Raw genomic sequence first — 27,626 nt, 5'->3', positions numbered from 1 at the left:
CGCGGCATCCCCGGCCACGGGGCGCGGACGCGTTCTCGCGCGACGGACTCGGGCCCCGCCGTACCGTACGTGCCAGCCCACGGCGAGTGGCCACATGGCGATGCTTGGTGCCGCGGACGGTTTCGTGGGTGCTGCCTGGTGAGTGCGCGCGATCCACGCTCGACCGGACGGGCCGCGTCGCGCCGTTAACCTGTTTCTCTCTCGCTGCCCTCTCAAGACAAGTCGTTGGGCCCCCCTCCCCCTCCCCCACCCCGTTGCTCTTTACCCCGCTTGCCGTGCGCGATCGTCGGGGCGTCCGGTGACGCTGGTGCTGGTGTGGCCATGCGTCTTTTCCCGCTGTTGAGCCCGTAGCAGCCACGCTTGACACGCTCGCTCGTTTGCCAACGCGGAACGCTCTTAGCCATGAAAACCGAAAAGAAGCCCAACGAGCCTAGTTGTTGTCCACCTAGCGCGGTTGTCAAGGATGAGCCTGACGCCGACCCTGTTAAGATTAAGGAGGAGGGCACGGGTGGGAACGACGATGCGACTGGCGAGGACACCGCCGAGTGCCCGAGAGACCCCTGCTTGGATCCATCCAACGGCGAGGGTGCCATGTCCGGGGAGAACCAGAGCGCCAACGGGAGCCAGCCCATCCTGAATTCGGTCAAGCAGGAGGGAGACCCGAACAATCCCGCTGACGATCTACCTTGTAAGATTAACTCGACTCGTATCCGCGGAGCTACGCTCGTATTCACTCGTACGCCGTGCACGCACTTGCTTACCTTCGTCCGCGCGCTTTGCGTTAGATTAATCAGATTGTCCTTTTTGCTGTAGATTATAGTGGAAATGTTATTACAGCGGACAGCATTCAGCCACTTGTCAGTAATGTTGTGGGAAAACAGATGGGAACTAGCACGAGCAGCGGGGAGGCGCAGTACATGCAACAGCAGAGCCAGATTTTTGTATTTTCTACAACGTTGGCGAATAAAGCCGCGGAGACGGTGTTGAGGGGCGAATACAATTCGATCCTCGCTTATCATTGTGCACAGCCAGGCACTAAGAAATATTTGGAGGTATTGTGCAGCATCGAATTGTCTCCCACTGAAAGCAACCGTAGATTCTCTATGACATACACGAGCAGCTTGTTACAGAAGTTACATCTTTCATTCTATCGAACAGTTTCGCATAGTTTCTTGGCCAACGTAGTACACTTATCGTTTCGCAGCCTCATTCTTTCGTCCGTTTATCATTGGTTTCTTCGCTCGATTTGTCCCCTTTCAATGTAAATGCCTCGTACGAAACGTTACTTTTGGTGATTTGTCTTTCTCATACACGTCACACGTTACTTATTATTTATTTATTGCCATTAATATATATTTACCATTTTTATTCTTTTAGAAACATCCAAATAAAGTAAATCAATTTCGACACAATCCTGCTCAATGGTTAAATAATCTTGCTATGATGAAACAGAAAGGCCATCAGGGAAATGCGAATAATACTTTCCCGACTGAACAACCCCCGGATTTACCAGCACTAGATCCAAATGCTCCACAATTTTGGAACGAGCAACCTAACTTGCGAAACATAAACGGCGGAAACTCCCTCGGTAATTCTGAACCATCATTGGATGATGGAAATATAGACGTGCCTTGCCTTGTGCCGAATTCACCTGGTAATTCAGGTAATCTTTTTTTTATCTAAATCGAAATCGTCAACTTACTTCGCGCGTGGTTTAACGTGTCCTGTTATCTTTCAACGCAGCCAACCCTCAACCTGCTAGTAACGCTACCATGGGCCACAGTCCAAATTTGTTAGGTGGCACAACGAGCCCGGGCCCAGGAGGCTTACAACCATCTCTGCAAGGTGTCAAAGTTCCAGACGAAAACTTGACGCCGAAGCAAAGGCAGCACAGAGAAGTCCAACTGGCGACCTTGCGAAAGATGCAAATGATATTATTTCCTGGTCACAAGGAGGATCAATCTGGCAATGCTTTAGCAGATGGGACGCAAGGAACGGCGGTGTCGTGTCCTTCGACGAATGTTCCTCCTGTTGGCGTACCAAATCAATGCTCTCCGTCTATGGATTGGCATAAATTGCAACATCAATTTCTCGATGGAAAGAACAAGGTATGTCTCTCTCTCTCTTCCTTTCTTTGTGGGATAAGCTTAATTGAATAAAATGTTTATCGTGAAAATAATGTATGTAAACTCATCGCATATCGTAGGCAACTGTCGGCAGTTCTGGCGCAGTACCATTGCGCGGTTCCAATATGGTTGGAGTACCGCGAAGTCAAGGCCCGCCACCACCGTATCATCAGACGACTCGATCCGCGAGCGTGCCAATCGCGATTCAAAGCCCGAATCCGTCGTCGCCCAACAATCCAACCAGCAATCTGTCGCTACCGTCACCGCGCGCGAGCTCCGCTCTGAATTCACCGGCTGACTGCAACCGGCAGTTCCAGCTTGGTAATCAGAGGACCAGCCATCTGCCGGGGCAGAGCCCGACGAGCCAGGACTCTCCGAACCCGACGGTCGCCACGGCGGCCACAGCAGCCGTTTCTACGACGCGACTGAACCACAGCAATCCAGGAACACCAGTCTCTCATTCCCATATTGCTGCACTTAGTCCTAGTGGTACCACTGCTCAAAAGGATGCTTCCCTCGATTTTCCTATCAATCAACAATCAAACGGTAAGTTTCGCGCGCCCCGAGGGATCCTCGTTAACAAGTTTTCATCGATTTGGTTAAAGTGTGGCTCACGAAAAATTGTTTCGTTTCAGTGGACGGTATGTTTTGCCGAACACTACAATCCTTGGCTCAACAGAAGCAACAGCACGCTGGGAACGTTAATGCATCGGCCGTGAAAGAAGCAAATCTGATGCCGGTACCGAGCCCTCATCAACTCCAATACCTTAGCACGTTCGAAGGGCAAGAGTTGACCATTCAAAAACAACCTAACACAAGTTTGAAGGATGGCAATTCATCTACGTGAGTATTCTCGTTCTCCCGCTACAACTTTTTAGTAGTACATAACTCGAGCGGAAAAAAGTCTTGATTGTTAATTGTATAAACAAATAATGCTCCTCTTTCCATTGACAACAGGAACGCCGGTAATTCTTCGGAGATGCCCAACAGAATCTTGCCAGGAAGTTTAGATAGCAACAATCAATTCCCTACTAGATCGGAGGGCGCGAGTCCTGTACAGATGGACAGCATGAACCGAGGCTTCGCCGGTTCTCTGCACAGTCCGCACACGCCACACACACCGCACACGCCGGGCAGCGCCGCGCCGCACACTCCAGCGGATCCCGCGAAGCCAGGCAACAAGTCCAGCGCGAGTGCGCAAAGTAGTCCGACGCCGCACAACACCAGTTTACCCGACAGTATGGGTCCACCGCGAACAGTGCCAGCATCGCCTACCATGAAACCCGACACGTCGCCACCGTCCGTAAAAGATGCTCAGCAGCAGCAACAGCAGCAGCAGCAGCAGCAGCAACAACAACAACAGCAGCAGCAGCAGCAACAGCAGACGCAGTCGCAGCAGCAGCAGCAGCAGCAGCAGCAGCAGCCTCCACAACAGCAGCCTACGGTGATCAATCCGAATAATTCCGGCAATACGACGGTAGTGCCGTCGATGAGCGGTGGCCCCACCGGTGGCGGTCCCGCTTCCTTCCCCTGTGGCAGGCCGTCCATAAACGTGAGTCAACCATCCGACAATGTGCCCCTCAATCCCAACAACATTGGCGGTCGACTCGGCGGCTTGGGCAACCCCATGGGTTCAAGTTTCGATCCAATAACATCCCTGGCGCAAATGAGCCAGCAGCTTACGAACACGGCGGCGAGTAACTCGTTGGGCAACGAACCCATGCATTCCGGCAATGCTGCCGGCATGATGCCGTTTGGTAATCCACATGCCGGCATGCACATGATGCAAATGGGCGGCGAGATGAATGGCAGCTGTCACATGGGAGGAGCCGGCGGACCTGAACCTGGCAACGAGGTTGGCGGAATGTGCATGGGTCTTGCGGGTCCTCCAACGAGCTACAGCCCTACCACGTCGCATACGGGCAGCCCCGGCGGAGTCGCCAGCAAGATGGGACATCCCGCTATGATGGGTGGCCACGGAATAATGGGCGGCCACACGGGGGTCGGTGCACCCGGTGGTGCTTATCCCGGCGGTGACCCGGGACACGCGCCTCCGCCAAGATTGATATCCGGCCACGGGGTTGCAGGGCCTAGTCCCTACAACGGTGCGAACGTGCAAGTGAAGCCGAATGCACCCAACACTATACAGTACTTGCCGGCCAGGCCAAACGTCGGTCACGCGCCTCGGGGCCCACCCAGTCTAGACTTCCTTCAGCGATTCACCAATCCGCTGTCCAATCTTGAGTCGAAGATGGGAGGGTCGCCCTCCGTGAACCTTCAGTACTTCCCAAACGGTTGTGTACCGAACAGCATGGGGGGTCCGCATAGCGGTATGCCGTCCAATATGAATGCCGCCGGGATCCCTGGTATGGGCGCCTCACCTAGAATGGATGGCCAGTCCATGAACACCGCCGGCAACATGCACCCGTCCATGAGACCGGTCGGCAACATGCGACCGCAACCGAACTTGATGCGGATGCAGCACATGGTAGGCGGCGGCGTCTTCCCAGGCGGCTCTATGGATTCCGACAAAGTCTTCCCGCCCGACATGGTCGCGCAGAATCTGCAGAATCTGCCGAACTTGCCGAACCTGCCGAACCTGCCGAACCTGCCGAATCTGCCGAACCTGCCGAACCAGCCGAATCCAGGCATGTACGGCGTATCCGGCAACAAGGCCAGTCCGATGGGACTGGGACCACCGCCCGACGCTACTCAACCTCTACCGCCGAGCATGGGCGGCGCGACCAGCAATTTCAAGGCCGGCCCGTTCGTCGGCAGCGGACCCAGCATGTCCGACCCGAATTACGCTCAACAGTTTCACAACTTCCAGCAACAGCTTTACGCCACCGGCACCAGAGGCAGCGGGCCGCCGCATCCTAATTTGCATCCACCGCCGAACTCGCACTCGCATCAACAATTTTTCATGCCGAAGTAAACGTAGCTGCCCGGTATTGATTCATATCGCGACGATGACGATGACGAGAACGAGAATGACGACGGGAACAAGGACGATGTTTACGGTGGCCTTTCATCCCTCTTTTTCTCTCTCTTTCTCAATATCTCTTTTGCTCTCTTTCTATCTATCCATCTATCTTTATCTCTATCTTTCGTCTATCAGGGATGTTTCTATTAATCATGCGAGATAGTTCTGGAAGTGCAAACTGTGCTAATGATGTAAAGGACAGCGAAAGGAACGATGGATATTCACGAGCATCACTGAGTTACCTTCAAGAATGATCCTGACGACTGACGCGCGATGAAAATTAACGTTAACTCTCTTGGTTTCTTTATTTATATATTGATATGAATTTTTTTTTAAATTCTGTTCTTCTCTTTAATTTCCGGGCCGCGACAACGATTGTCGCGTTTCCAAATCTGTTATCTTCGATGTTTTAGAGGTGTAATTTCGAGCCGAAATCTTCCGGAACTATTTGTAAATCCTATTAATAATGGAGATGTACGAATATTCTCCCACGCGTTCGTGTAAATACTGATGTACAATCTGGTTTTTTTCTGTTTTTTTCCCCCCTCTTTTCGTAGGAGTCGTTGTTCAACGATCGAGACGTATATTGCTAGATTAAGAAATACGTTACTATAGCTCGAGTATAAAGAAAAAAAACATAAGAGAGGAAGAAAACAAGTACGATCTCTTCTCTCTTTTTGCGCTTTGTTCATAATGGTTGCTCGGGGTAAAGTAATTGTACGGGAGAATGCATGATACGATGAGTAAGAGGATTTTGGTACGTCGGTACCGTAATTCATCCTTCCTTTATCTAAAATACTTAAATATAGTCAAACAAGCTCAAATTTATTATTGTACATATATACCATATACATATTATACATATTATATATATTATATATATATATATATACCTGTTGCAACATAATCCTTCGATATCGCCCGTCCCCGACGCTCCTTTATCAATCCTCCCTTATGACCAACTCTGTGCATAATCATGACTTCCCCCCCCCCTCCTTCCCTACCTGTAGTTTACAATATAAGGAAAGAATTAATTGAACTAAGGACAATTATGTTGTTGATGAATGATTTTTATTATAAATGAAAAATAAAGATATTTACAAGAAGTCAGTAAGATATTTGATCGATAATCGTTTTGCGATTCAAGAACGGCCGTCGGAGTTCACGATAAGGGTTCCGTATCTGTCGAGACATGGAACGTGACTAATTTAAAAGAAAAAAAAGCGCTACGTTTTCGGAGTGAGCAGGCTGTTTCTCAACTTACTCAAATCTGTGATAGTCAAAGCAAGAGAACGTATCCTTTCCTTTTGGTCTCTTCCAAAAGATGCAAAATACATATCTGCTCTGTTCGGGGAATGATTCTTCAATTACTACACTTGACGATTGTCCGTCTTAATCCGAGTATTATGCATAGACGAATGATGTAAAAAGATAGACGAGGGGAGAAAAGAAGAGAAGTTAGGTTCCTTCAGGCAACTTGAGCAATGCGAAGCAGTGACACGGCTACATCGACATACGTTACGTTTGTGATAAAGTAATAGGAATCTTAGAACACTGCGACGACGGGGCTTGCGCAGAGCGTTGACACCATCTATTACATTAGGAGTAAGATCTTTTTCTACAACGTCATATTTAGCTTGTAAAACGAGCTGTGTATAATTTCTTCTATAGATTCACGTTGGAATTGTCGATTCCAAAATCTCGCTGGCGAAACACACTACTTGCGCCGAAGTAGTTTTTCATAAACTCTGCAATCGTTAGAACAACGATATACCCGCGCAAATAGAAGACCTACATTTCGCTTTCTTAGGATCAACGAAGTTATGAGCTCAATTATAAATGTAAAGCTTATCGTTAGACGACTTCCCTTTGTAATAAGTCACACGTTATCGGCCACTTTATATCCAAAGGTGCATACTAAATTACTAAAACTTGTTGCGTTGTGAATACTTCTTAGTTGCCGAGCACTGGTTGCGTTCCTTCGTCTCCTGGTTCACCTGTAAAAAAAATTCATACGTTGAATGAGAACAACACTTGCGCTTCTCAACGGTTTGCTAAATCGACGCTAATCTCTCTACTCGATGTCTTTACGCGATATACCGAGATATAATCGCAATAAAAGCAAGCTATACTTTAAGCCTTAAGGATCTGGGACTATACATTATTTAGCAAAATTCATCACACTGTATGCTGTCTGCAACTGATCATCATATTCAATTTTATACCCGAAACCCAAGTCAAACCTGTCCTTTTGTACAGCCTTTCATTGGTTGGATGTGCCTGAATCGCGCCGATCATCTCCGTTTCTGTAAATAAGTTTCATGCCTTATAATAAACGTTTTTGACACAAATTCACGTCGTGAATTCAATGCAGGAAAGCATCGTTTGTCATGTTAATGCAGTAATAGACATATATATAGTTTTTTTTTGGCGTTGCATTACCGCTGTTAATTTACCTTGACCGTTGCGCTTCCGAAGATGCAGTACTTCCGTTTGTACTGAAAGGTAAAAGTTTACAATCATGTTCGCAACGGATAATAACGCGGTTGCATGTACAATTACCTTTTTTTCGCCGGCGCAAAGTCATCCCATTCGCTAAGGTCGTATTTAGATAAATCACCATCTTCCTCCTCGTCCTCTTCCTCTTCCTCCTACGATTTACGATACCGATTAACTGCAAGCATCCGCCAAGTACCCCGGATCGCTGCTATTTGGTTCAAGCTTAACAAAGACTTTTTACGTTTTCCTCCTGCTCCTCGCCCACGTTGCCCCTTTCCTCCTTGTCTCTGGATTTACTACGCGACGGGCTGCTGTACTTGGAGTCTTTCGAGTCGTCGTCAGAGTTTTTCTCCAGTTTCCGCTTTTTTTTACGCCGCCCAAACTCGTCGTACTCGTCGTCATCGTCTCGCCTCTCCTTGTACTCGACGACACCTCGATCGTTGTACCCGCCCCCGTATCCCGTGCGCTCCTCAATCTCGCCGAACTTGGGCGCGTTGCACATATTACACTGTTGCCGGCGTGCCCAGTTTACGTTACCACACTTGCTACACTGCCAGTCGTCCGCGCTGCAATAAAATTTTTATACTTTGCGCACGTCTCGAGATAATTTGAAAGGGAGACACGACTAAGTGTGAAATAACGTTAACGTTGCGCGTGTCGCGCTGCACCGCTCGTTTTTACAACAGGTCTGACAAAATAAAAATCGTCGACACTTATTCCAACAATCTAGCGCATAACATCGCAATCTAATGATCCCTTTGTACGCATAAAAAACGTCAGCTTTACGCCCGAATGGCCACAACCGTCCCCCAATTCTCGCTGCATGTTTTCTTTTACGTGCGACTCGTCATTCGTGTCCACCGGCTGTATAATGTATTCATGCACCATTTGCATACAACTGATTCTCGCATACGCTTATTGCTGATAAGAAGTAGTCTCATACCAAATGTGAAACATTACCTAAAGAGACCTCTACTTTTTTCCGCGGCCGCTTTTCCGATTTCCTGACCCAATTTTTTCTTTTTCGGGCATTCGCCTCTATCTGCATCAGAAAATCATATCGATAAATAAAGAGCGTCCAAGAAAAATGTTTCACATGGCAAATACTTGGAATGCTACTTTTATTTATCTAACGTGCAAGCGGCATTCTACGCTCGACATTAAACCACTGTTGCTGCACGTCGCAAAGCAGTCCCTTGCGTCGGTGTTACAACAATTAGACTGTGCGCCTGCTCTGCGTACCTTTACCACAGCGGTTGCAGGAGTTGCGCCTGGCGAAGTTTATATTGGCACATCTGGAAAGAGGAAAGAGAGGAGAGTCACAGCGGGTTCGTTGTTCAGTCGTGTGACGCGCGCGAGTCCTGACCTGGGCCGTGCTCCACTTGACGCCGCGAACGCTTCTTTCTTTTTTTGTTTTTTTTTTAATCGAAAGGAAAGAGAAGAAGACCGATGCCTCGTCAAGTGGGCCGTAGCTTCAGGCGGATAAAAACGTAATCACAGGGTGGAGGGAGGGGGCGCGATCGAGGGTTCGAATTGTCACGGCGAAACTACGTACTGCGAGTCAGGGCAGACCCAGTCGCCGTCGTTGACGCCGCGCTGGCTCTCGTCGTCCACTTTGCTGTCCATCTCGGCGCCGCGTGCCTCGGGCCCGCGCCGTGCACTCCGTTACGCGAGCCCCCTGTGCCTAACCTCGCGGCGATCGCCGTCCGCGGTGGCGAGCGACGTGTTCCGCTGTCCCGTCGCACCGTCTTGTCGCGGCAGCCGCTAATCGACGAACAACCAGTTTACCGCAACGACTGCTGGCATCCCGCGTAGAAACGGAGCCGCGGTGCAGCGGTACCTTGCTTACAAGTGGTGTTAACTGGTATCAATTGCCGAGACCGTCGCTAGACAGATGCGCATGCAAATCGGACGAGCGCGCCGTGATGTCTGACGCGGTATCGAAACGGTATGTGTCGCGGCCGCGCACGGGCCCGGCATCCTTATCGTCGGGACCCACGGAATTCCCCACGTACTCCACGGACGCACGAATTCCCTACGCCTCTCGCCCCCCTCAGGGCTACGTTCAGAAACACCACCCGAGTATCCCAGAGTATCATTCTCTATCCTAGTTTCTCACCGTGTGTTGAACAAGGATAGAAAGATACGCTGGAGCACTCGGGGTGGTGTTTCTGAACGCGGTCCAGGATAGCAGCACACGGAGAGACTACAGAGGAGTCTCCTATTATGAGGCAGGAGCCTAATACGAGATAGCGGGGTCTCCGTTAGATTAACAGGCATCAGTTGGTCCCACCGTGAATTCATTGCCTTTGAAGCGAATTCCGTTTAGTGGAGGATTCACCGTTGGATCGTACAACCCGTTGCGAAAACAAGATTTACGATTGAATCTGCCTAGATAACAATCCATACAGCACCAAAGCTTTCAGAAACACTTCAGAAAACGTTGCAACGGTGCAATGTTTCTGAAAGCTTTGGTGCTGGGAATTCTTGCAGATTTGTATGAGATTTGCCCGAACATGTCTAGTCTGTGCTTTTGCACGCAAGTGGCTGGCTCTCATGTGTTAGCGTTTTTATTTTTGCGCGCAAATATCCATCGACTCGCGTGCAAAACTGGCTCAGCAACGCAGGCAAAACTCTATCCAAGTGCGTCGTCACAATGTCCAGATGTTTGCGCGCAAAATGTTTTCTGGGTGGGTGCTGAAAACCCGCTGTCTCATAATAGGACTTTCGTCTATCGATCTATCGATATTTGTATATTTATATATAATACAATGTACACAGTACCAGCCGTGATTACCTCACCTTTCGAGTTTTTAAGCGTAACTAGTTTGGATGCTGAAAACCTGCTATCTCATATTGGAAACCAATCTCATGACAGAGGACTTTCCCTCTATCAATATTTGTACAGCTATATATAATATAATGTATACAGTACCGGCCACGATTGCGTCGCCTTTCGATTTTTTAAGCACAACCAGTTTTAAAGCGCACGAATGAAAAATTGGTACAATGGAATATGTTCTTCCTGGTAAAAAATTTGTCTTTGAATAAATACAAACATATACATGAAATATGTCCATACACATTTTTACGTTGTATATTTCTAGATAACTTTCTACAATTCTGCACGGTTCTGTGTAATTTTATAGATCTATCTGTGCTTTTATATGAACAGTTTTTTTAAATGTAAAACGTTGCCTATTTATAATTATATATAATTGTGTACAATTGTACAAACTTGTATTGTACTTATAAATGAGCGATTGTTTTCCTCTTAAAAGTTGTATAGAACTGTGTAGAATTGTATAGAAGTATGCAGTGTAAAAATATGCCTGGACATATTTGACGTGTAATTTTATATAATACTGTATGCACGTCCGTGCGTGAAAATATTTTTAACGGATTTACAATTCTCTATATTCTAATGTTAAAAAATGACATATCTTACAGCATGTATTGCATATTCCATTTTACCTCTATTATACTTGTATAATAAATATAATTACATATTCCATTGTATACAGGATGTCTCAAAATTGGACCGATGAGCTTGGAGTGGGTTATAAAGTCACGTTTCACTCGGAATGATTTCCTCAATGCAACAGCCACGTCCGGGCCGACAAAAATCCTCCTGCTGCCGCTCGTTAGAAGAGACAACACCAGCTTGCAGTCAATATTTGGGCTGGCACTGCCGAAGATAATTTGATTGTGCTCGCTGCTACCTCATTTGAATGCTCGCATTTATCTCCAGTTCTTTCTTCTTCTTCCAATTGGTATTGGCACTCGCTCCGGAAACTGGAACGACGCGGCCATTCTCCAGTTCCTGCAACATGTTCTACCCGATCTTTTGAAAGACGTCCCTTTGAATAAATGATGAGACGTTATGCTCCCAACGTTACAATCTTTCAATTGACTTGGAGCACAATATATCATTCTTCTTCCCATTAGTAGCTTGTTAGACACGTAACTCCTCTGCATGTATCTGTACGCTCATCAAATATATGGGACCTACAATTAACATATTCCAAGCGACTCGCTCATAGAAAAAAAGATGCTCGTAGCATCTCTCGGTGGTTTACCATTGTCCCCCGAGAGGTGGCGATCGAATAAAAATCAACGATCTCTGATCGAATTTAAATTTGGATCTTCAGCTCGTTAGAACAACGCTAACTCCTTGCCTCACGATCTCGCCACCGTGATATTATTACCGTTCCACAGATATTTCTCGTGGCAGGTACCTCGTAATTAACGATTTATTTACCAAGAGGCCTTTCTGAGGCAATTTCCACGTTCCTAAGGGATTTTTTCAAGAACAAAACTACGATATCCTGCTAGCTTTCTCTCTTGTTAAAACGACCAAATTTAATAACCCACAAGGAACGTGCCATAACGGAACTTGTATCTTTTTTTGCCTCTCTCCTATGCAGGTTCTATCCTCGTACGAAGCGGCCCGGCGTTTCCTGGAAGAATTGCAAGTGTCAGAATGTCAGATACGGATGATTACGGACAGACACACCCGCCGGGAACAACGGGTGGTCCGAGTGACCAGAGTCCGCTTTTTGACCAAAGTAATTTATTTGTTTCATTAAAAACTTAGACGTTGGAATGCGACTTCTACACGTGTGACGGGTATAATATGTAAAACTAAACGCTACGATATTTATATTTATAACTATATGCTCTTATTTCTTTACGATTCCTCACTGGTCAACGCAAATATATATCGTGTATATAATAGAATAATAGCCGTGTCGAATACACGTATACATACGTACGTGAGTACGTACGTATGCATGTACGCACATACAGAGTGTACCATTTCTATCTATCATCCCCAAAAACTTCATTTTCGGTCGTAGAGAAAAACAAAGTTGGACAAAAGTTGTTCGGTTTAAAGGAGGCCACGAGATTTCGATGTGAGTTATGTTCGAAGACGTCGCCCTTTTTCAAGAAACTTCATAAAGACGGCTAATTATTTTAATGAAACTTGTATCTTTTCCTCGAGATAAAAGTTACACACCTCGTCGAGACGTTTTCAAGCCACTAGAATCAAGTACTTTTTGAGTGAAAGTATTGCAAACTTCGAGCCCCGTTTATGCATAATTCGAAAAGTACTGAACGAAAAAAAAAAACACTATCATAGTGTTTTGAAAACTTTTCGGCAAGATTACCTCTCAATGAAACAATAGAGTTCCATTTATTAGTGGCCTTTGAAATTTCTTGAACGTAACATCACGTCCCTACTCAACCCAAACAACTTTGGTTTGAAGTATTTTTTTCTACGATTAAAAAGTTTTTGGGGGTGATAGATTAAAATGGTACATCCTATATATACTCTGTGTCTGTGTGTGTGTTGTTCGATAGCGATAATTAAACCTCCAATGCGCTAACTACCGCGTGCTGTTCCCCTCTTCCCGTTACATTGATTTTCCTTTACAAGCGAACGTTCAATCATCGAGTTGGGACACGATACGCACGCAAGACACAAAGAGCAAGGGACAAGCGGAGAAAAAAAATACACGTTATACTCCTTCACCAAGTTTGTAAGTCTCCAATTGTGCCGTTCCAATTATCAATCGTTAATTTGGAATTGTATATTTCAGATAATCATCTTTGACAACTCTTCCTCTCTCTTAACCAGCTCTGCGATCAGCAACCTATCGCACATTGTACGTCGCTCCTTGCGTCCTGTCCCGGCGTTTCGTTTCCGTCCCGGGCCATCGTCGCATCGCGGCGTGCATGCCGAGTGTCTAGGGGTATATTTACAGAAATGTACAGAGAGAGCGAATACAATTCCGCCCGAGCGAAAGTTTTCGGTGCACGAGTTCGCGTAGTCACCGCCTTCCCGTTCTCTCCCGATCCCCCAGGCTCCCCATTGTGTCGCGAGGAAGTCATTGCTTCACACAATTGTTTCTTTACGTCTATTTCTGCTTATATATAATGCCGTGGGACGAACGGCAATTCTCTGAGGGATCGGTCGCTCGCGCCAGAGCGAGACGATTATCGAAACTGAAAGTATTTTCAGGGGGGGGGGGGCGAGTTGCGGGGATCGCGATCTGCGGTACGGATCTGAGGGAGCGAGAAAGAGAGATTGAAACGGGACGAAGCCGACCATACTCTTGTCTTCGGATTTCTAACGGTCCGGTATCACCACACGTCGCTCAACTTTGATCTTGGTTTAATTCACGTTTGTCTCTTTTTAAAGTAACAGTTGGAAAGAGACAAAGAACGAATTAAGCTACGCTTTTAAGTTAAACAACGTTGGTGAAACCGGGCCCAAGTATTGCAAAACGTGTCTCTCGCTTACATATCGAAATTAATAACGTTCTACACCAACGTCCGTTTAATTGAAAGAAAAAGACTGCTTTCGGACGTTGTCGTTCAGTCAATCTTGCGACGCCTATTCTATGAGCATAGTGTAAGATATAAAAAATTTGTGTCCTCATCGGTCAATATAACGTCTCCTTTCTTCCTTTGAAATAATCGGTCCATGGTAAAGTAATACAATATTTATACGACTTGGGACGCGCCTTGTAGCTCGTTACACGAGTGTTTTTACTTTTGTTACACATGTCTCTCGGAATTGTTAAATTGACGTGAGAAATGTCGGTCAAACCGGCCATTGGATTCGCTTCGCATTATACTGCTTTTTTTTCCGCTCGAACGAGACGCGGCTGTCGCGAATGTCGGATTCGATCGATCGATCCCGAGCCTCGTTTTACGACAGAAAATCAATTATGCGGGTCACGCGGCGTGATTGCACTTTTCGTTTAACTGACGTCGACGAGATTTTGTACATTCGACAATGTGGGTCTATCGACAAGGGGAGATACTATTCCTAAACACGAAGACCGCGAGACACGGCAGCCTGACTTACAGCGTGCTCTACGCGTCTCGAAACATTTTATCTCATATAAGCAAATCAAAATGCTTAAAAAATGTGGCGATTTATCAACTTGGCTACAAAATAGAATGCTTCCAGATGCAAAGAGCACGCTGTAGATCAGGCTTGAAGTCGACGCGCGTCAATTTATCGAGCCTATTCTTTTTAACAGCACCTCGTTGTGCTTCCTGTGTTTAAACTAAAATGAAAGCAGACACAGTCAGTCGCTCCTCGAAGAAGGGAGAATTCGACAATAAAAGTGTTAGCGGCTACAAAGAATAGATCCATCGACGCGGACCACCTCTTCTTCTACTTCAATAAAAGGAAGTTTGCAAAGATCCCTTTATCTCCCTTCTGCATAACTCCCGGCAACATTATAGAATGAGACTAGAAAAGTCGACTGCCAAGGTGTACTCTTTTGATTTTTCAATTTCGCCCCTCGCCTCCGTATTCTTAATTAACGTAAACTTAATTTAGCTTAAACTCTGCTTTATGTACATATATCTATTCCAAAAATGATGCCTGTCTGCCCTTCTAGTCTCAATCCAACCTTCTGCCCTTTCATTAGTTAAACAAGTATTTTTCACTAACTCGTCGGTGTATATTCTGGTTCTCTTAATTTAATACTCGCACTACGGTCGGGATTTTCGAAGGAAGACTGGCCATGCCCTCCGTTCAGCACGACGAGACTTCTTCTAAGACGACCTAAGCTAATTCCAATATCTTACAGTTATTTACACACGTGTTCACTGTACAGTCTACAAGTCTCTTTTGCGAAAAGAAAATTCTCATTGTTGCTCCCCCTCTCTCTCTCTTTACTTCTCTCTTTCTCCCCCTCTCGAAAATTCGCGTGCGCGATGAAATGTTTCTAGGAGCGAAAGCAACACGTACGCTCGTGTTAGTCGTTGCTGATTAACATTTACACGCTCTACTTGTACATACACGCGCACATACACATACACATACACATGCACGCACGTACGCACACATACGCACGTGGAAATAAAGATTTATCTTTATAGATCGGATAAATGATCGGTGGTTACCGGTACAGCTTTACTGCAACGAACAGAGCGAAGGCACCTTAAAATATCAAGTGGCGTATTCAGTATCCAGCACCTATGATTATTTAATTTCACCGTTACTGCTTCGAGTGAATAATCTAGGGGAGCTTGGGCTCAATCGTAAGAGGAGAACTCTACATCCTGACTCGAATTTCAAAAAGTGTCGCCGATTGATCCCAGCCTCCCTCCTCGTGGAAGGGACACGTGTGCGGATCGTTCTGTTAATCAATTTGGTCCTTTTCATTTCACGGACGCACCGTTCGGTGTTCTTCTTAAGTAATTATCCGCTTGTCGAATTTCGCGTTTCAGGATTCTCTTCATTTCGCGCGAGCTCTCCCTCTTCGTCTCTCGTTCGGTCTCAATCCGCCGAAAAGCTCGCTCGTCGTCTCGAGCGTGAAAACGGACTTTCGGAAAAAGAGTCTCCGGGATAGAAAAGTGTTCTAAAAAGAAGTCTCTCTCTGCGGTGACGAATAGGTTCACCTTTCACGATCTCGTTGGATCATTGCTGACTTTAGGCACCTACGATTCTATGGAACTAGAATTTATGCAATTTACACTCACACTCTCCATCGTTTTATACGCTCCAACGATTTTATACAGTAAATCGCGTGTGTCCTCCGCGGCCGCAAATTACTACAGACGTACACACTTATCATCTGTGTACACACTTTCGTCGTACTCTATTACCCAATAAATACATTCTTATCTCTTTACTCATTCGGCATTCCGTTCTTGGTTTGTTTTTGGAAAAAAGAAAAGGAAGAAATGTTGTTCACGCTGCCACAAACTTATCTTAAGAAATCGCATTACAACAAACCTGTGGTTGAAAACTACTTTAATATAACGTCGATACAACTGAAAATCAAGCTAAATCTGTTTTATTTCTCGACTTACAAGCTTCTATGTTTCTGTATATTAAATCAAGCCTTTATTTTGTATATTCTGTATATTAAAAACGTAACGTGAAGGAACTAATATAAAGTGAAGTGAAAATAAAATTGCTGTGTCAGCTCTAGAAACGGGTTTACATGTATAACGAAAGCGTAACACAACGTATATATCGACATTTTTATTAATGTCTCTCTTATGTAAGAATCATAGTAACGTATATCGTGCTAAATATGATAAACTTACAAAATATAATAAAGTATACGGCGAACATAATTATTAAAAAATACATAAATTAGACTCTCGAAATTCTGCAATAAAATGACAATGGGCAATGTGAGTAAAACGCAATTATTGTTGCACGAATTTGTTTTTCGATCGTATAATTAAATTGTAAATGTTTCAACGTCTGTTTGTGTCATTCTCGGAATAATATTTTCCCTAGTACACGTGTTACTTGACTTACAATTAGTTTGGCCGGTCGATGAGCACTTTCAGATTTCAATATCCAAAAGTAGAGGTCCGACATTTTGATCAACGTCAGTTGGTACAAAGGAACAAATGTAACTCAGAATATAATTAATACAGTGATTTTGTAAATACATTTTACACGGTTGTCGTGTATTAATTATAGCCCGAGTCACATTCTTTGCTTTGTATCAACTGATCGCTTGGTCAAAATGTCGGACTTTCCCTACTTTTGGATATTGGAATCTGGAAGTACTCACCGGCTGGTCAAATCGAATAAGTTCAGCAACATATGTGCTAGGAGAAATATTTACTGTCCCGAAGACGACACAAATGGTTGTTAAAGCGTTTGCAATTTAATTAAATAATTGAAGATAAATTCGCGCAACAATAATTGCGTTTTACTCTCGTTGCCCATCGTCATTTTATCGTTATAATATAATCATTATTGTGTATGTACACTGTAACGTAACGGAACATGCAGGAGAGTATTTAATAACGAAAGAAAGAAAATTTACTATCGCAAACGCGCAGCACATTAAATGTGTATACGAAGCTTTGTCAAGATACGTAAAACCTGACTTTTCTCTGTACAGTTTAAATGCAGAAGTCGTACTCGCAGAAAATGGTTAATCGTTTTATCAGCGTTTCTTCGAAATCGACAACCCTTAGATACACGATAGACCGACTGTTTTTAGAACTGTCGTGTACTCGGATAGAGAAAATATCATTAACGTTTGCGATGTTTCACTGTCAAATCATTTTTACTCGCGAAGGCGGTGAGTTTGTACGTCTGTTAGTATGGTTTTAATGAATTGGCGAGGAAGAAGAAAAAGAAAAAAGGGACTTTTCCGATTAACTGAAATATATTATCTTACGTCCCTCGTGAAAAGATGTAGGGATTGGCGATACCTAGTACTATCCATCAACTAGTACGTTAAGATGTCCTTGATACTTAACTATTACTGGGTAAGATAAACTCTCTCTCTCTCTCTCTCTTTCTCTCTCAACAGATAATAAGTGATATTATCAAGTCAGTAACTTTTCGCGACAGGTTTGTAAATACCAAACGTAAAGTCGCGTGCAAAAATGTTTTTCTTATTCTAGTTCAGTACCTTAATTGTCAAGTTATATATATGTATATGTATATATATGTTATGTATATATATGTACAACATGTCTAGTCAAGACACTCTACATATGAAATATAAATGAATATTTTTATCTTATGTGACATGCAGACGATCCACATGTTATATAAGATAGAAACATTTGATTATAGCACGAATCATAGTTGTGCTGTTAAAAATTGCGAAAAAGAGTACGGCCGCATCAATTGGGAAATCGCGATCATGTGGACTTGGTTCCGTGTTGGCGCAGAATGGTCGGCAATAAAAGGCGTCATAAATAATTTACGCATAGAATAACGCAATATAAATAACTTAAGCCCTCCGCGTGGTGAGATATGGTTCTCAGAAAGGGAAATAATATTTTAATCTATGTACAAGTACACAGCTCCGTCGTATTAATTAGGATCAATTTCCGCGATCACAAATTTGTACAAATTCCCTTTTCCTACGCCGCTCATTTGGTCATCTATACTATAAATATTAATTTTAATTCTCTCAGCAGTGTACGAGACGTCCGGATTTCTTTCGTAGCAAAATAATTTTTGCAATTCTGTGTCGGAAGGTGTATGCGTGTATATATATAATATATATGCGGATGCATATGTACTTTCTAGAAAACAATACTACTTTCTCGTATTGTTAGCTTCTCTGTTTGAGACTAAGGCGTATGCATCATGGAAAAAAGAATACCAGGAGTGAGTGTTAGGGCGAGAAGGGTATCGCAGGCTACGAGAGGCGAGGTAGTGAATCTGATTGACTACATTGTTTAGATCGAAATGACGTAAGTATATTTCAGAACGATACGCAGTTATTGATTCCGTTGGAACAGGCTAGACGTTGTCTCGTAAAAATTTACATCACATTTCCGTTCAAATTATTGTAACCCAAAGGTAATTTTTGTAGCGTAATTAAGAGTGAAACTTAATTGTTGGGTCTCTCCTTCCGTGCGCTGGCGCAACCCTTCCTCCTCTTACGTTTCCTCCTGCTATTCTCTTCTCCGTGGTATGCGTGTTTGTGTTGAAATGTATATGCATGTATGCATAATCGCGGGAAGAAGGATGAAAGTAGCAAACTCTCGATCAAGTAAAGGTCCTACCTCTCGTCTTTGGATTGAAACACGGCGATCTCTACTTTAGTAAAAGTACATCTCCCGTGGTCTATAATTTATTTCGTCGTCCGTCACTTCCCGCGTGTCTGGACGCGCGTGATGAAGACACGATTAGAATTCGCGCTCAAGTAAAACACCGGTTTCGCTCCGCCGTGCACGGGTCCGCGCCCTTAACGAACGGATTGTACTATAGTCGCCAAAAAATCACCTTTTCACGTGGTCGACACAACAGTGTTCGTCGGCGACGAATGCGTCGAATTTGTCGTTGTTGCCGTTGCGATCATCGTCGTCGTCGTCGTCGTCGTCGTCGGCGCCGTCATCGGTGTCGGCGTCGGCGTCGTCGGCGTTGTCGTCGTCGTCGTCGTTATCGTCGTTGTCACCGTCGTCGTGCTTACCACGTTGCTCAGCTGCGCGCTCGATTCAAAGGTTCTCGCGGTCGAGTCCTTCTCCAAACACGGTCTCTTCGCCTCAAGCTTCGCCTCCTTGTGCTCGCCGGACGAACTGGGTTTCCTCTTGTGCTTCGAGCTCGAAGAGTGGGAGCGACTCGACGTCGCGTGGCCATCCTTGTTAGCGTTACCGCCGGACGACCTCTTCTCTCCGTGCCTGTGGGTGCAGTGATGATCGCAGTGGCATTTCTTTTTCCTCTCCTCCGATTTCTTCTCGACGTTCTTCGAGCCCACCCGCTCCGATTTCTCGACGACGGAATAACCGTGCGACAGGCCGGGAATGCTCAAAGCGTCGTCCTTGCTGGCGTCCTCGGACACTTTAGATTCGGGTTTCAACTGAGTGGGACTCCGATGGTGATGTCGATCGTGCTTCCGCTCCCGTCTCTCCTGGTCCCTTCTCTTCTTGTGCCTCCGTTCCCTGCATTCCTTCTCGTCCCTGCATCTGCATTTTGATTTGTCGTGGCATTCGGACGGTTTCGGCGAGTTCTCGTCGCTGCTACCGTTTCTGCTGTGGCTGTGTCTCTCGTTCTCGGTAGACGAAGACGTAGAGGATATTGCGGACGAGGAGGAATACGAGGAGACACCGGTTGTCGCCGACGTCGCTGCCAGATTCTCGTTGTACGGGTTACCGTCGGTCGCAAAGTCACCGGTTTTCTCGCCTTTCGCTCTTTCCTTTGCCTCGTCCTCCGCCATTTCGATCAGCGCCTTCACGGCATTTTCCGTCGCGCATTCCATTTTCGATGTGAACGCCAACATGGTTTTCATCTCGAGTAAATGGCAGTATCTCTCCAGCTTCGCGGTGTCGTCTTTAAACAATTGTTCGGCGATCTCGAAGCTCTCCTTGTGGATCTTCTCCAGCACCTCCTTCGAAGCTTCCGAAACCTCGGCACGCAGCGACTGGCACACCTCCTCGACATCAGTCTTCGATTTGTAGATAGCTATCTCCAACGCTCTGTCCACAACCTCGGTGGCGTACGTTTTGGCGACGGTTTGCCGTTGTATCAGTGATTCTTCCTCGAGAACAATCGAAGAAGACTCTTCGGCCCCAGGTGTGTCCACCGATGGAGACAGTTCTGAGCCGCTCAAGCGTCTCTTAGTCTCCTTCAAGGAAGACGAATTATCAAACTTTGAGACTATTCTCGCTTCCACAGCGACAGCGGTTTCCTTACTCGACATGTTCTTGCTACTGGATCTCTCGTGATGGCTACAACGATGATCCAACTTGTGGCCGTTGCTATCGTATTTTTTCTTCTTGCAGGAGTGACAGGTGTCGGAGCTGCTACTGCTGCTACTATGCGTGTGATGACTGCTCGACTTCTCGCTGCTGCGACGACGATCCTTGTGTTTTTTCTCGGATCTCTTCTCGTCCCTCTTGTCGTTGCTCTGCTTCTGTTCGTTCGTTTCACTTTTGGACGATTTAGTGCTACCAAATGGATCCGTCGACTGATTGTCGCTACCCTCTTCCTTGTCCTTTCGTTTGAGCGACGAGTGCGATCTGGAGTGATGTCGACTCTTACGGTGCTTTCCGTGCTGATCGGATTTCTTCAGATTACCCTGATATTCAGCCGCCCTTTCCTTCGCCTTCTCGAGAGAATCGATGGACAGTTTCTGTTCTAAACGCTGCCGATTCGTGTTCTCCTTCTGCTCGTCGCCTATACCGACAGCTTCCAAAGGCTTTTTCTCCTTGATACGATGAGCAGACTCGTTTACCGCGCGACTGTGTCTGATGCTAGTACTGTGTTGCGACTCCGGGTAATACTGCTTCAGTCTGATGTGCCAAGCGATACTCGAGACAGCCGAAACCGTCCTGAACTGATGGATGATGTTGCGCGGTAGAAAATATATGTCGTTGTCGTAAAGATTTATCTTGGCGTAACGAACACCTTGTCGGCGCAATTGATTCAACTTTGCGTCTTCCACCCACTGTACGCATTGCGATATCGGCGGCTCGTGCAAGTCCAGTTGCAACTTCTCCACAAGTTCAGTGAAGTCGCCCGCGTAAAAGGCCACGACGTCCTTCGTGATTCTATTGTATTGGGACGCCTGGCCGCCGTGGATGGCTTTCAGCACGCCGACCGCCGCCGTAGTCATCCTGTCCAATCCGTGGCCAACGTGATCGGCATGCGCCTTTGTACGATCCTCAAACATGTACTCTCGAGCCTCGCTGAGCCGCGGTAGGTACTGCAAATTTCTCAGCTCGTTAATGCCCGTCCTGCGTCGTTTATACGGACTCTTGTTTATGTCGGCCGTTGGTACCAGCTGTTCGCCCGGTCGGATCCACAAGATAGGTCCGTCGTTTGACTCTTGCGGCGTATCCATCTTCACGACGGACAGAGGTCCCCAAGGCATTGTCTAGGATATAAGGCAATTATATTAGTAAACTTGCAATAAATACACACGCGGTTTTACCTACCATTTTTAGAAACGGATTCTCTTCTAATTTTTGTAGTAGATCTGGAAAATATCCGCCGACTTCTTCGTGAACAGTGCCCACCAAACTTATTTGGTGCAACGGCCCGTATCTAATAGTACCATTACTATAAGCTTTACAAACTTGATCTTTGTATTGAACCATCGTGGTTGTTTCTATATCGCTGTTTCTACCCAGCACCCCGTTTTTTACAGTTAACGTGGGATAACTATTTGCCATGTAGTCCAGAAGATCGGGTAGATATGCAGCCGCGTTATGTACTATGCCCATAACATGATGAGCATTTCCATTTTCATCTTCCCCAAAAACCACCTACGAAACGTAAACAGACTTCGTTAGAAGAGTCCGCTGGTCATGAAACTGATAAAGCTTCGACGCGATTGAAGTCGCACGCGATAAAAAGCTGGTTCAAGCTCTTACTTTATTACAACGCTGCATCGCGTTTACTTACCTTGAAGTACTCCTGCGCCAATTCTTGCATTTGTTCATTTGTTAAAGTACCAATCTCATCTTGAAACATATGGACAACGGACGCACCACCGTTAGGGTACGTCTCTATGTGGATGAACTTTTTGTACTTTAGGCCTTCCAGCAGCTCCCTTTTCGTTACCGGATTGTTTAACATCTTGTAGTTTTTCGTTTGGAGATTTAATCTTAGGTTTTCATTGACGGACTTCGAGAAGGGGATAACCTTGCTGCTCAACGAAGACAAAATGTGACGGTCCCGTTTGCATTGCACACCAATGCTCGCTCTTTTTATTCCTTTGCGTTTGTGACACCGTGAACAATATCGTCTGTCTTCCTTCGAGCGTTTCTCTCTCGAAGACGAACAAGGTTTCGAGTGCGAACTAGAAGATGGATTAGCAACGGAATTCGTAGACTTGTCTTGGACCACTGTTGCCATCTCTGTTTCTATCCTCTGTTCGACTGAAAAGTTGTCTTTCGCCCATTCGGATTTAACTTGAAGCTCGTCCTGCGAATCCGCGGGTTCTTTCTTAATCTCGAATGGCTCTGTTATCAAATCGCTGTCTTTAATATCTTCCTCTCCGGCAGCTTCTTGCTGCTCGCTCGATTCTGTTTTTGTAATGCCAACTTGTGAATCGTTTATCTTGTTCGGCGATGGGCAAAACTTGTCGGTTACTTTATTTACACACGTGGCCACATTGTCAGTGTTCTCTTCATTATACTTTGCCGTGTCCATGATAACTGTAGAATTCGCCGACATCATGCTGATGGGAAACATCGTATCTGGACTATGAGGATCAGGGCTGACAGAGACTCTCGGAGGATAGTCGGGACTTCTTGGACTACTGATCACTTCGCCATTACTTTGTGGACTCTCCCCTAATTGTGGTGTATTGTTGGAGAAATTCACGCATCCTTCTAATTTCGCTTTTGTGGATAACATGTGTACATCTCCAGACAACATTGTGTCGTTGTTACGTGTCAAATCGGTCTAAACAGGAAACAGTTAATTATAACATAAAGATCACTTCAATAGCATTCTTTCTACAGTAGAGATGCATATAAGAATTGCTCTGCCAGTATGTATTATGGCTCCTGCTCGCTGGACGTGGTAACGTTTGCCGCGCGGTGGAACTTGGCTAGGGAAACCCAGCACTAGCCACCAATCAACTTCTCGTGCGCTCGGATGTGATAGATACATTTCTTCTTGCCGCGGCAACTTCCGCCGCCCGGCAAACGTTAGCGCGTCCAGTGGGCAGGGGCCATTAGTGTAGAATGTGCATAATGATATAAAAATATGTATAAGTACAAAAAATATTTTACATAAGTATGCGTGATACCTACATGTGCAATATGTTCGACTGGTTCCTTAGTAGTTTTTACTACATCATTGTTGCAATGATCTGGACTTCCTGCGTAATACATATACCACACGATTAATGGGTAGTAAGGCACATCTCAATTTTATAACTGTCATGTAACGTACAATGAAGGTAATGCGTGGCTCCATGCGAGAATGATGAATTAGTGATAAAGATATTTTATCCCGAGCTTCAACCCGCGTATACTTTGATTTCGTACACAGGCGGTACAATTTTCACATTCCATAAAATTGGAGTTACCAACACTTTCGAGATCACTCTATTAATCTTGAAATTGGTACACCTCCAATTTTGTTTCGTGGCTAGCATAGGACAATTCTGAATGATTTTTCTCTATTTTACTTTATCGATATCTTGAAATTAATGAAAATGGAACCGTACTACTATTAAAATGCCCTCGTAGCAAGTTGACAAGGAAATAGAAGGTTTTGAGAGACAAATGATCGATTTGGGGAAGACGTTTCGATTATAAAATGTATGTAAAATATGACAATCTCACGTTTTTAAAACTTTTCTGTGTTATTCTTCCATAGGAAAGATTATTTTCTTTTCTAGAATCGTTGAACTCAATTCTTGTTTCAGTTTTAGCAGCAAAGACTGATAATTTTTCCATTCGCGCTGTTTTATTTAGAATTGATAAATAAAAAAACACAAATATATGTGATAATGTAAACATGTGATATAGTTTAACTAAACTGAACTGATTATAATTAGTATTTTACGTTTTATTATTCAATTGTCCATGACTATTTTAAAGACTACGCCTCACTAACTGCGTACGATTCGCATTGGCCTTCCCTACCCTCCATTTATGATTATAATTATTATGAAAAATTATTATCAGTTCAATTTGTTCTCACACTAACTCTGTGCAGAAAAAAATTCTCGTAAAATTGTCACGTACGTCAGTACAGCACATACAAGTCAATCTTCATTTGGATACAATTCTGCAATGCAGAAGCAGCTCTAAAACTTTATTTTCCCGCTAGAGCAAATTGCGAGAAACATTAGAAATAAAAATCTGTGCCAACGTTATCTCAAATAACAGCCAAACTACGTCTTGCAAATACAATTCCATGTATTATATATACACATTTTTTTTACGGATAAGAGTTGGATTATCTTTGCACAATACGTTACGAGCCTTCGTGATCACTTTGCAACGCAGAACTTAAAAATCACGAAAATGATCGACTCGAAAAGTTGAATTAGTAATTTGATTCCCTATTGCGTAAGCATATCATTTTATTTGGAGTCTGACATGTTCGACATAAATCAACAATAACGAATTATTAAAATATAAATATACATTAATAATATAAACAGACTCTACGAATATATTTCTGGGCGACAATTTTTTAGTAACTGTGGTTAACGAATAAACGAAGATCGTCCATCGTCAAATCTAACAAAAATTTTCCTCGGTTGGCATAGAATACGTTCGGATACATTTTGTCTGTGTTGAATATATTCTACGTATTGGAACGTTGGAATGCAAAGTTTCACAGCTAGCTGTCAGCCTGCTAAGATAAACACGTCTCGGCGTTACGAGAGACGCGGATACCGAGGGGCTGCCGGCCGCTTGAAAATATCATCCAAGGGCCCCGCACAACAACGAATACCGCGGAAGTGGATTACCGTCTGGCTCTCCCGGAAGACAAGCGGTGTCGTCCAGGTCGCTACCAGGGTGAGACATGCTGCGCCGTGGCCGGGGGGACGGCTGATGCGTTTCGTTGTCGGGCTCGCTGCTCGCGGCCAGTTGAGCCGCATCACCAGACGAGCCTGCGAGGCCCGTGTCTCGCCGTAACGCGTGCCCTTCCGTGTTCGCGTGAAACGGTGACGCTGCAGGGAGACCCGTGGGCGTCCTCGGCGAATTACGCGCGGGATCGCGCGCGCGGTCGTCCGTCTCCTCGGCGACGGTACGCGCCGCCGTCCCGGGTGACGCGACGCTCACTGCTCCGCTCGCAACTAACTCGGTTGCCCGCTGGCTCGTATTATTTACATCACATCCTACGTTTGACACGATACCCGCACCGTCCTCGGATGCCATCTTGGTTCCATGAGCGACATCCCGGACGCGGCGATACTACGCGGCCGCCGATTGGCGATCGCGCTCGCCGGCGGCGGCGCGCGCCGCCCGCCATTCGTCCGCGCCGACGCCGCCGAGTGGGGGCCGCGCCAGTAGACGGGGCGGTTCTATCAGTACGGGGCTACGAGGGACATTTTTATCCGCCGAAATCTTCGATCTCCGAACCTCTCGCGTTTTCCGCCAAACTCTTTTCCATTTCTCTATTGCCACGCCGGCGATGACACGCCGGGGACGACGCGCGACTGACTCTGGGGGCGCGAGGGCCGTGTGATTCGTCGCCCGCGAGGATCCCCGGCTGCCATGAGTCAACGCTCGATAGTAGCGCGCATCGGAATGTGCTTTGCGCGGTGGAGCAAATGAGTCAGTGGCAATAATGAGAATTTACAAAAGACCAAATTCCTTTTCAAGTTGCGACAATACATTTTTCACTCGCCTGACTTTTCGTCTCATTTATGCCTCACTGATACCGCGTCAATTTCTGAAAGTCTAATCCTTCCTCGCGAGCTCGCAAATCCGCAGGAATAAAATTTTAGGATTGAAATTGCAATTCTGGAAATTGTGATTAGCGCCATCTCTCGTATAGACAGATTCTTTCGGTTCACTTTTGTCGACTCCGTTGAATTAAAAATTTTGTCGATAATAAATTCTTTTATTTCCTGAGTTTAGCCTTTTACTGGAATGCTTTCCAACCGTTAGGTTAGGGTTAGGTTAGATTATATTAGCATGATGTAAAAAAAATCGGAAACACGTCGTCGACTTAATTTTTTGTCGTGTGTACGGCGGTACAGTGCAACTTTGACAATAAATTATAAGAAATTTCGTCATTACCGATAGTTGGTAAAATACGTCTCGACTTTATTGACCATTGATTGAAATTGTTCGAGTAGGAATCGTGTCGAAAAGTCTAAATTTTGGAAAAGTGTAGCATCTAAAAAAAGTGAAATTAATAACCGTACCGAATTAAAAGCTCTGTAGATTAAAAGGGTCAAAAGTGGTTCGTTCTTGACTCTTCGACGTGTGTTAAAGAATTTATCACATTTAAAGATTTTTACTAAATATAAAAATAATTGTTACAACTCATTAAGATCTGCAGAGTGATTTAAAAGTTATTTAAAAATAATAATACGGGAAGTCTAACTTTAAAGACAAATATTTCGTTAAAGTAGCGTTACAAAAGAAAAATTTGTAGAAACTTGTGGAGTTATTTTTACTTACTTTACACGTTTCCGAGCGATTGCCAGCCTTTACCGGGACACCCTGTACACAGTGTTGATAGGTCGGCCCGCTGTTCGGGCATGCGCAGTGCAGATCTAGTGAAATCCAGTAACTTCCAAATGCTCAGAAAGTGGGAGCTTATTGTTTTGGCGATTTTCCTTGGAATACTGGTAAGGTTCTTGGCAGGTTTTCCGCACAATAAGAAATTATTTGTCAAACATCTGAACGATGTCTTTTTGACGATTATTTCTTACTGGGGTTTGCAACAAATGTTGATGTGATTCCCATTTCCTGCCAAAATAAAATATAGTTAAATAAAATCTAATGAAATATACAATGTTTTTTTGTTCAAACAATTATTCCAAATAAGTCCTATCCTCCTTTAATCGTCATTTATTTGGCTCATTATTATTTATATCACATGCCTCATTTATATTACATGTAACATA

At 45.0% G+C, this 27,626-nt stretch overlaps 3 protein-coding genes across 6 annotated transcripts; 1 reads left to right on the top strand and 2 right to left on the bottom strand.

Moving 5' to 3' along the window:
• The first annotated feature begins 263 nt into the window (after nt 1-263).
• On the top strand, nt 264-7,253 carry LOC105566457 (protein BCL9 homolog). Of its 2 annotated transcripts, none has more exons than XM_012020474.1 (7): nt 264-688; nt 838-1,052; nt 1,453-1,663; nt 1,744-2,108; nt 2,207-2,672; nt 2,762-2,969; nt 3,084-7,253. In XM_012020474.1, the coding sequence occupies exons 1-7, from the start codon at nt 403-405 to the stop codon at nt 5,059-5,061; spliced, it is 3,729 nt and encodes a 1,242-aa protein (XP_011875864.1). In that variant the 5' UTR covers nt 264-402; the 3' UTR covers nt 5,062-7,253. The 2 variants fall into 2 exon arrangements, with proteins under 2 accessions (XP_011875864.1, XP_011875863.1); XM_012020473.1 differs by having other exon boundaries at nt 1,378-1,663.
• LOC105566458 (zinc finger Ran-binding domain-containing protein 2) lies at nt 6,159-12,081 on the bottom strand. 2 transcript variants are annotated; one of them, XM_012020475.1, is made up of 8 exons: nt 9,164-12,081; nt 8,851-8,903; nt 8,569-8,650; nt 7,850-8,174; nt 7,672-7,760; nt 7,566-7,607; nt 7,353-7,415; nt 6,159-7,106 (listed from the first exon to the last, which is right to left on the bottom strand). In XM_012020475.1, exons 1-7 carry the CDS (start codon nt 9,232-9,234, stop codon nt 7,373-7,375), a joined length of 705 nt encoding a protein of 234 aa, XP_011875865.1. In that variant the 5' UTR covers nt 9,235-12,081; the 3' UTR covers nt 6,159-7,106; nt 7,353-7,372. The 2 variants fall into 2 exon arrangements, with proteins under 2 accessions (XP_011875865.1, XP_011875866.1); XM_012020476.1 differs by lacking the exons at nt 6,159-7,106; nt 7,566-7,607 and having other exon boundaries at nt 7,295-7,415.
• Nucleotides 12,082-12,164: 83 nt separating this feature from the next.
• LOC105566459 lies at nt 12,165-27,626 on the bottom strand. 2 transcript variants are annotated; one of them, XM_012020478.1, is made up of 5 exons: nt 27,178-27,626; nt 23,836-23,903; nt 22,478-23,482; nt 22,009-22,338; nt 12,165-21,947 (listed from the first exon to the last, which is right to left on the bottom strand). In XM_012020478.1, exons 3-5 carry the CDS (start codon nt 23,453-23,455, stop codon nt 19,362-19,364), a joined length of 3,894 nt encoding a protein of 1,297 aa, XP_011875868.1. In that variant the 5' UTR covers nt 23,456-23,482; nt 23,836-23,903; nt 27,178-27,626; the 3' UTR covers nt 12,165-19,361. The 2 variants fall into 2 exon arrangements, with proteins under 2 accessions (XP_011875868.1, XP_011875867.1); XM_012020477.1 differs by lacking the exon at nt 27,178-27,626 and adding an exon at nt 25,512-25,974.

The sequence above is a fragment of the Vollenhovia emeryi genome, unplaced genomic scaffold, assembly GCF_000949405.1.
Source record: "Vollenhovia emeryi isolate VEMERY1.0 unplaced genomic scaffold, V.emery_V1.0 DF939144.1, whole genome shotgun sequence".
Taxonomy (NCBI): domain Eukaryota; kingdom Metazoa; phylum Arthropoda; class Insecta; order Hymenoptera; family Formicidae; genus Vollenhovia; species Vollenhovia emeryi.
The sequence above is the reverse complement of the archived record's forward strand: the minus strand, read 5'-3'. Positions and strand labels throughout refer to the sequence as shown.